The sequence below is a fragment of the Saimiri boliviensis genome, chromosome 18 (genome assembly GCF_048565385.1).
Source record: "Saimiri boliviensis isolate mSaiBol1 chromosome 18, mSaiBol1.pri, whole genome shotgun sequence".
NCBI lineage: Eukaryota > Metazoa > Chordata > Mammalia > Primates > Cebidae > Saimiri > Saimiri boliviensis.
This window is the reverse complement of record NC_133466.1, coordinates 37501579-37511332: the sequence shown is the minus strand read 5'-3', so window position 1 is coordinate 37511332 and position 9754 is coordinate 37501579. Positions and strand designations below refer to the sequence as shown.

Here is a 9754-nt window from a genome sequence, read left to right as displayed (position 1 = left end):
TTTCATATTCCTGTAGCCATTTATATGTCTTTTTTTTTTTTTTTAAGTTCTGGGACATTTTTGCAGCCAACAAACATATGAAAAAAATTTCAACATCACTGATCATCAGAGAAATGCAAATCAAAAGCACAATCAGATACTATCTCATGCCAGTTAGAACAGCAATTATTGAAAAGTCAAGAAACAACAGATGCTGGCAAGGCTGTGGAGAAATAGGAACGCTTTTACACTGTTGGTGGGAATGTAAATTCAACCACTGTGGAAGACAGCATGGCGATTCCTCAAGGATCTAGAACCAGAAATACCAATTGACCCAGCAATCCCATTACTAGGTATATACCCAAAGGAATATAAATCATTATACTATAAAGACACATGCACACGTATGTTTACTGCAGCACTATTTTACAATAGCAAAGACATGGAACAACCCAAATGCCCATCAATGATAGACTGCATAAAGAAACTGTGGTACATATACACCAAGGAATACTATGCAGCCATAAAAAGGAATGAGATCATGTCATTTGCAGGGACATGGATGAAGCTGGAAGCCATCATCCTCAGTAAACTAACACAGGAATAGAAAACCAAACACCACATATTCTCACTCATAAGTGGGAGTTGAACAGTGAGAACACACAGACACAGGAAGGGGAACATCACACACCTGGGACAGTCGGGGTTTGGGGGTGGCGAGGGAAGAGTGCATTAGGACAAATACCTAATGCATGCAGGGCTTAAAACCTAGATGATGGGTTGATAGGTGCAGCAAACCTTCAATGCACATGTCTACCTATGTAACAAAACTACATGTTTTGTACTTGTATCCCAGAACTGAAAGTATTTTTTGTTTTTTAAACTTCACAAAAGATGATAGATCACTAAAAGAAATTTTTTTAAAAGAGAGAAGCATGCCTAAACTTCAGAAATGATGTGGACCTACTTTTCTTTCATTGGTTTGGCAAATGTTTATATCGTACTAATGGATTAACACTACTAAGTACTGGAAACACAAGAATGAAAATCAGTCTCGACCCACTGGATCTAACCACAAATAAAATACATGGGGATTAGTGCTTTGTAAATAATGGTGGGAAAACTTAGCGGGGAAAAGTCACACACAGTCAAAGTGTAGTTGAGTAGACCCAGAAGAGAGCTATCTGAGCCGAAAATATGGCAGCACAGTTTTGAAAATTCTCCTCACAAAATGCCTTGCTGTTAAGCTGATATGGTGGTTTTCTTTAAAAGCCTTTTAGCTAGCATTACAAAGGCTGTTTCGAATACCAAGATTAGGACTTTCCCAAATTAAATCTTTGGGAAATTTATTCCAACTACTCCAGAGAATAGTCATGGTCCAGGTTGTGAAGGTTTAGTGGAAAGTCAGTAGTTCTAAACACCTTCATCTTAGCTAAAAATAATAAAATCTGGCAGGTTTGCAGATTTATGATGACTATACACTCTTATTAGGGGAGATCAACACTTGCCCCAGTCAGCCGAGCGGGCTTTTCAACTCCTTTCTTGTGGCTGGCTCCTTTGATTTTTTCCACTTCGGCTATGGTGCTACTGCAGTGAGATAGCCTTGAGCCTCCTGCTTAGGAAATAATATCCCTTACCAAGTCCTAACTCTCTTTCCTGACTGACACAAAAGAAAAGCAAAATAAAAACAGGTTGTGTCTCAGGGCAAGAAGGCTTAACTAAGGCCTACTTCTAGCCTGAACAAAAAAGATCTTTGTGACTTATGTACTAGCTCCAAGGGATAAGGATAGAATTTTCTCCAAGGTCAGGGTAGGCTCATTAAAACATTTGCAGAGTTTTGGTAGTTAAGATTTTTAGATTACTAGTTTAGTTGGCATTTCAGTTACTACCCCACAGTTGCTTTTTCCCCTTATTATTAAAAAATAAATAAATAAAACATCTATGTTTCTCTTAATTTATAAAAGTAGCAAATGTTCTTTAAAAAAAAAACCTAACCATCTATTGGGCAGTAGTACTTGGATGTTCCAATGACATTTAAAGCTCAGTGTGTCTAGAATGAAACTTGACATCTTTCTATATGCTGCTCTTCCCCTTATATAATCACTGCTTACTTAACACAATGTCACCACTCTGTAGTTATTTCCACATAGATGCCCAAGAATACATTTGATCCTTCTCTGTCTTCCTTATCTCCATCCAATCAATGCCATAATCTGAGATTTTAGTTCTAGATTACTGTGTGTGTGTTTTTTACAATTTCTATTTTACTTTTCCAGAATCGTTTGACATTAATGGATTCTTCATGATAGCCATAATAAAAATGCCTTACTTTTTCCTCCGGTCAGTCTTATTTCTTTTATTCTATAATGACCCCATTTGTAAATCTTTATTTTGATCACCTGGCATACTACTTCATTGTCCTGATAAAAGACCTGTCATTGGTTTGTTTCCAAGTATTGGAACTATTTATTTTCTGTTGCCCTATCTTATAAACTATAGGGCTTGACAGCTGTATTATTAAATCATATTTTTCCCCTTAAAAATCTCAAGACATTATTTATGCTGGCATTTATTACTATGGAGAATTTTACTGCTGGCCTGATTTGATTTTTCCCTTTGTGGTAATCCTGTTTATCCTACCTACATGATTCCTACATTTGCAGGAACTTTCCTTTATCCCCAAAATTAAAAAGTATAATCAAGATACATCTGTAATTATGAGTTGTAAATTAAATTATGGTTTAGAGATTATTTCCTTCATTAATTTGGTTTTTGCTGGGGGTAATCTGCTAATTGCCTTCACTGTACTTGTAATAGTTCCATCTCTCTATAATATTTTACCTCTACATGTTCTTTGGGGTTGTCCCTTCTTTGAAATTTCACTTAATTTCATGGAAAATATTAGGAACTCAACATTGGCAAAAACATGAGATCCTTTAAGAAAAGTGGGTTTTTTTTAACCTCTTATCTTTCCATTTTTAACTGATGATAACTGAGGTATTTATCCTCTTTAGTCATCTTTATGTAGAACATCTAGAACAGAGAACTGTTTTACTAGCAGGTGAATAAGTCTCTGTCAAACCCTTCATGCCCAAACAAAGAGAGAAGGAGGAAGTTTATATGTACTACAGTTTAATTTGTTAGATCATGGCCTATCAGAGAGTAAAGAGGAAACTTCAGTGAAAGACAACCACGCCTCTCTTGTAAGACTTTCTTACCTTTGGGTATTGGGGCTGGCTGCATTTAGTTTGGGTCATACTCTCATTCTCTCAATGGAGAATGCTCCCATGAAAAGGCATATATATATATATATATATATATATATATATATATATATGTATTTTTCTTTCTTTCTTTTTTTGAGACAGAGTTTTGCTCTTGTTGCCCAGGCTGGAGTGCAATAGTGTGATCTCCGCTCACTGCAACCTCCGCCCCACAGGTTCAAGTGATTCTCCTGCCTCAGCTTCCCTAGTAGCTAGGATTACAGGCATGTGCCACCACACCCTGCTAATTTTGTATTTTTAGTAGAGGCAGGGTTTTTCCATGTTGTTCAGGCTGGTCTCAAACTACTGACCTCAGGTGATCTGCCCACTTCAGCCTCCTAAAGTGCTGGGATTACAAGCGTGAGCCACCACACCCAGCCCATGTATCTTATTTTTAATGTGGGTATAAAAGTCACTTAGGATTCCTGTTCTTTAGGCTTTACTGCATGCCTGATGCACTTCTTAGAATCAGCAACAAGGATGAAATTGACCACACCCCAAATTCCTACCATCTGCTATTCCCTTCAGCCTCTGTTGTTACAAGCAGGGGATATAGGGGGACATGACTGTATACTACTGAAAGGTCTCTCTTTCTCTATCTTTTCCTTTCTCACACATTTCCCTATTTCATAACATTCAGTCAATCAAGTATTGTTTGGCCTATCCTTCAATCTGGTTTCATCCATGAGCAACTGACATACAGCCCCCATCCTAATTTCCAGCATTTATCATTATTATTTTCCCTTGTTTTACATTATTTTTGTCATTTTATTGGGAATCTTGAAAACTGCTAGATCTGATGATGATGATGAGGCAGGTGTATCATATGAGAAATGTAAACAAAAATTATTGGAAGCAAAAGGCTAAGAAACATAACTTTTAGAAGCCAGTAAATGGAACGTTTGGCTCTAAGAATCAAGTTTCTTTCAGAAATAACAGAGAGAAAAAATTATAGTCAGTTGGTAAGGAGTTAAAAACTTTTACTTGAACAACTCAGATTTTAGGAGATCAGAAATTTATGGAAGAAAATAATAAATCTAAGAGCTTGGTTTTATAATTATTGTGAAAATAAAAATACAGGTAGTAAGACTTGAGAACCCATGCCCTTCACCAGACAAGCTCTACTGCCTGCCTTAAAAACAGTGACATGATCATTTTGCCAAGAATCATGGTACTTTACTCATTTAACCCATAAAATGACTATGCAGCAAGTACAGTTATTGCCCTCATTTTACAAATAAAGAAACTGATACAGAAATTATGAAATTGGCCCAAGATGGCACAGTGTAACTAGCAAAGCTGGTAGCAAAACTCATAGTTGAAATACAGGGTGAGAAACAGAAGTTAACTCAAATCCAACAAAAGAATACCTTGGTATTCAAAGTGTGGTTCAGGGGCTAGCAGCATCACTATCACCTTGGAGCTTATCAGAAATGCTGACTAGAAGCCCCCCTCCCACAACTACTGAATCATAATCTAAATTTTAACAAGATCCCCAGGTGATCTTTATGTACATTAAAATATGAGTAGCACTGTGTTTGTCCTACTTACGGGAGAAGAGAAAGAACACCATCTTATTATGCTGGTGTGAATCTGTATGAAAGACATGTAGAGATGAACCACTTGGGGAGCTAGGGTGCACTTGCACCAGTACAATCATGTATTTTAAATATTGCAAAAGGTGACATTTGTGGTTGTTACTGAATTGGGCACTGTATTATCAATATCAGTCAAAAGCCTGGAGAATTCATAAGCTTGGAAAATATAAGATTTTAGAGAGATATACATGATGTACGACATGTGGCCCTTTCGTTCCTAAGGGCACAGGCTTGGGAAGCACCTACAGCAGAAGCTCAGTTCAGCAAATGAAGGCTGTTTCTCTAGGTAAAGGTAACATGGGAGCAAAAGGTGAAACCTCTCCTAGAAGTTAGGAGTTAGAGGCTCAAGGAAAATCTGCCACAAAAGTAGTAGAAATGGCAGTTTGGTTTTTTTTTAAAGGTAGGGCGGTTGGGGGTGGTTAGTGGATAGGCTTAGAATCAGCCAAGATTAGAGACTGTCAAAGGATCAGAGAAGGAGATAGAAAAGTATGCAAAACTGTTAACTTTTCCTTGAGAAACTTATTATTTTCATAACTGAATGGACACGGTGCTTTCAAGGGAAAAAATAAAGGATATATCCCTTCACAAATGTTATGTTTTTCTTACATTTAAAATAGAAGTTAAATATTATCCCTCATGCACTCCAAACATTTCAGTGGTTCCCATTATCACTAGTCAACCAACATCTCTATGAGTTACTTCCTCACCTCCCCATTTCATACGGAGATATCCTTCCCCAATACCACCATGCTAGCACTATCCCTGTCCTCCTTTTATTTTTCTCTAAGGAATCTGTCACTTTCTGAAATATTTTTCATTTATAAAGGTTTGATTTATTATCTTTCTGTCCCTATACAGAATTATTAATAACTCCACAATAGAAGGATTTTTCTGTTGTGCTTACTACAGTTTTTCTCAGACCTTAGTGCACAGCGCTGTAAGGACTCAATAAACAGCTGTAGAGTAAAAGTTTATGAATGAATCACCAAGAATACAAGTGTCAAAAGAAAAATGGAATGGAAAAATTTAAGTTTTAAATACTTGAATATATACTCTAATTGGAACTTAAGTTCCATGATAGGTTTTTTTTTTCCTCTTCTGCTGGATGTAAGAATGGTTAAAGTAGAATATTCAATATAATGTACCTAATACAGCATACTGGTTGTCTATAAGCCTTTCTTTTATATAAGATACGTTGTCTGTATATTTCAGTTCTAAGTGGGTGGTCAGAGACACTTAACCTCTAAGGGGAGCTCAAAGTACATCTTCCTTTACTTCACCGAGGGGGTCAAGGTTCCCTCCCAATAAGTGGTAAAGAGATCAAATGTTATTTCACCTATAGAAGAGGTCTTGAATCTTTTGTCATTCCCATCTGAATTTACTCTCTTCTCTCCTATACCAAGTGCCCCCCTCAAAAATAAATAACTAAATTTCTGCCTCCTAGCTTGGCAACCCTATTATGAGAGAGAAAAAATCAAGCACAGCCAGAGGAAAACTAGCCTGGGATACATAGCCTGCTTCAAGTCTGGCAAAGAATCATTTTTCACCAGGGCTAAGTTCTAGAAATCTGCAAGGGTTGTAGGAGGCTCTTTTCTAGCAAATGTGGAATAGGAATTCCAGCTATGAACTGTTTGGGAATACAGTTAAAAATTAATTTTAAGAGTTTTCTTATCTGCTAGTAATAAGAGGACCTTAAACACTGATATCTTAGCAACCATTAATAACTTATAAGCAATAAATAACCAATAAGCTATATTTAGGAGGAACATAATGGCCTATTTTAAATGTGGACAAAATGTGAAGTAGTAAACTTTTTTTTTTTTTACCTGGAATGATCCAAGAATATCCTTTAAGGGCTCTTCATAAAACTCATCTCTTCCAAAGAACAGCAGCAACTCAAAGAAACTCCTAGAAAGAATAAGCGAGTAACTTTCATTGCTTGAGTTTTGCTCCAGTTACAAGATTATCAAATAGTAGCAGCTATCTAATATCAAATATTTGACTTAAAATTTTTTGATTTAAAAAAATTGTACTCATCACTAGAATTCACATTATATTTTGTGTAAGATTTTAAAAGAAGTGCCTTCAAGGAGAATACAAACAAATAGTTCTAGAACTATAGAATGAAACAATTATACTACTCATGCCTACAAATGACCACAATGCAGTAAAATTTAATGGCATACAAAGTCACAACGATGATAGCTATACATGGAAGGATGATCTAAAATGAAAACATTAAGTCCGGCTTCACCCTAATATAATGGGACTCCAGAGAAAATCCAAAAATCTCATTTTTTTTCAAGGTGATATAAGAGTTGAATAAAATTAACACAAAAACATAAGAAAAGTTAGAGAATCACCGTAAAACTCTAGGCCAACATTTATATTATAGCATATACTAACAACTATATCTAATAAATGACATGTGGTTCCTCACACTAGGCTTACCTTGATTATCCCACTCATAACAGGATTGCTCAAATTCTGTAGTTCCTCCTTTTTAAATTATTTGGAAAATACTGTTACTAAATACGCGCTTTTCATAATTTATGAGTTCATAAAGAAAGGAACATGAATGATTTCCTAATCATGAGCATGAAAAATTATAAAATTATTTATTTAAGCAATCCAAAGTAGTACAGGTTAACAAGTAGCAAATCCCTCTAAATCTTATATCTTAATTCATGTAGCAGATCCTCAAGTGTGAATACCTGAAGTTGTTTTTTTTAGTAAATGGTTTTTGCTTTTAATCAAATCACTAATAAAGACTAAAATTATAATATGTAATATAGCTATTACATATGCTTTCAAACTTTAAGACCTAATATTTCATGCACTTATAAATATAGCACAATTACCATACCCCATAACCTGATGTGTTTTTGAATCTGACTACTACAAAATCTTAAAATATCAACAGACCAAAAACTTAAAACTAGTCAAAAGCAAACTGATAAACTGAGGATTCTTTGATGATTTCCTTAATTTAAATGCTTCTACAAGTTAGGTTAAAAAAAAGAAAAAAAAAAGTCAATAACCCAGGAGAAAACTGCAAGAGAATATTTCGCAGAAAAGAAATGCGAGTCGATTTTTTAGAAATTTCATCCTCTAAATATACATATATAAATTCAAAATCATAAACAATATATATTACAAATGCTTTATAGAAGCAAAAAATTGGAAATACTCTAAATGTATACCATAGGGTACTACATAAATATATCCATACAATGAAATATAATACAAATATTAATGTCACATTAGTGAGAATATAGCTCCATCTATATCAATAGATTAAAAAATCCAAGATATATTGTTAAGCAAAGACACAGAGGCATATAGTCATTACATTATCTTTGTGTAAATGGGAATGGAGGTAAGGGGTCGGAGGATGGAGGTAACATGGTAACATGTACACCAATACATAAAGTTTGTACAATGTCAGACTATCTAGTGGGATATCCAACAAACTAGTAAAATCAACTGACCCTGCAAAGGATAAATAAGAACTAGGGGTCAGGAATGAAAGGGATAATTATTTTTTATTATTAATCATTTTGTAATTATTCATTTTACTATCAATAAGTATGAAACAAGCCGAACAAGAAGTACCTCTGGAATCTTCTCTATTCCTATTAACAAATCACTAATTTACATCTATCTCACCTTTAAACACTAAAGGACCTCCACTCTTGACATTCCATACTTACTCAAAATCAGCCTTCAACACAGCAGTTATTATCTTCCTAAAACACAGAAATGAACCCACTATGTAACAGATTTCACAGACTGATGTTTGGACTGTACCATCTAAAGCACAGATGGTAGTGTGCATGCCCTACTACCACTTACTAAATAACATGGTCCAACTCCATGATAATGACAGTGAAAAGAGAAAAACCACATGCAAAATGACTGAATAAAGACAGAATACATAGTTTAGCTACTTTTTCCTTAGAGGAAGCTTTAAGGAAGTCAAGTATTTACAAAGTAAGAAAAGGCTGAAATTACTATAAGAATCTGGAATATATGCAGAAGTAATACCTCTCGTTTCTAACCTGTTGAATTTCCTACTGACTGTATAAATGATCAACTAAATGTTTAGAGATCAACTTGTATAGCCCTCCTATGGAAGAAAACTCTGTAAGGTGCAGAGTGAATGAGTCCAAACCAGCACAAAGCAGAAGCCCAAAATATAAGTAACAGCCTAAAATAAGGCTGGTAAACTACCGCCCACAGGCCAAACCTGGCACAGGAAGGCCAGTGTTTGTACATTACGTGAGCTAAGAATGGTTAGCCATATTTATATTTTGTAAGTCAAAACAATCATATTTCATGGCAGGTGAAAATTACATGAAATTCCATGATCAGTGCCAATATATAAGGTATTATTGGAACAGGGTCATATCCATTTATTTACTTATTGACTATGGCTGCATTTATACCACAGTGGTAGAGTTGAGTAGTGACAACACAGACCTATAATATTTACTATCTGGTCATTTACAGACACATGGTCTAGCTGTTTGGGTTTGAATCTCAACTCCACTACTTAACCGATGAGTAGCCCTGGGTGAGTTACTTAATATCTCAGTGCTTCAGTTTCTTTATTTATAAAACACAAATAATAATAGTAACCACCTCTTGAAAAGCACTTGGCATAATTCCTGGCACTTAGTGCTATAGATACTAGCTGCTTAAAAATATAGTACTACCATTATTATTAACATCACCATCCAAATTTTCTTCAACAATCTATAAGAAACACAAGATCTTCAGAGGTTTGTTCTGCTCCGCTATGCGTATGTCAATTTTGTTGAACTATAACAGGCTAACTGTTCTTAAATTGTGAAGATTTTTAAAATATCTGATTGAAGTCATCAAAAGATTTATTTCCAAAAATTTATTATT

General features: G+C 35.1%; 1 protein-coding gene across 4 annotated transcripts in view; it reads right to left on the bottom strand.

Moving 5' to 3' along the window:
- ZNF654 (zinc finger protein 654) overlaps positions 1-9754 on the bottom strand; it is a 90061-nt gene that overhangs the window by 27136 nt on the left and 53171 nt on the right. For all 4 annotated transcript variants that reach the window (XM_074389160.1, XM_074389161.1, XM_074389159.1 and 1 more), the window contains exon 3: positions 6667-6748. In XM_074389160.1, coding sequence (XP_074245261.1) covers positions 6667-6748 — 82 coding nt within the window. The remainder of the gene's footprint in view (positions 1-6666; positions 6749-9754) is intronic.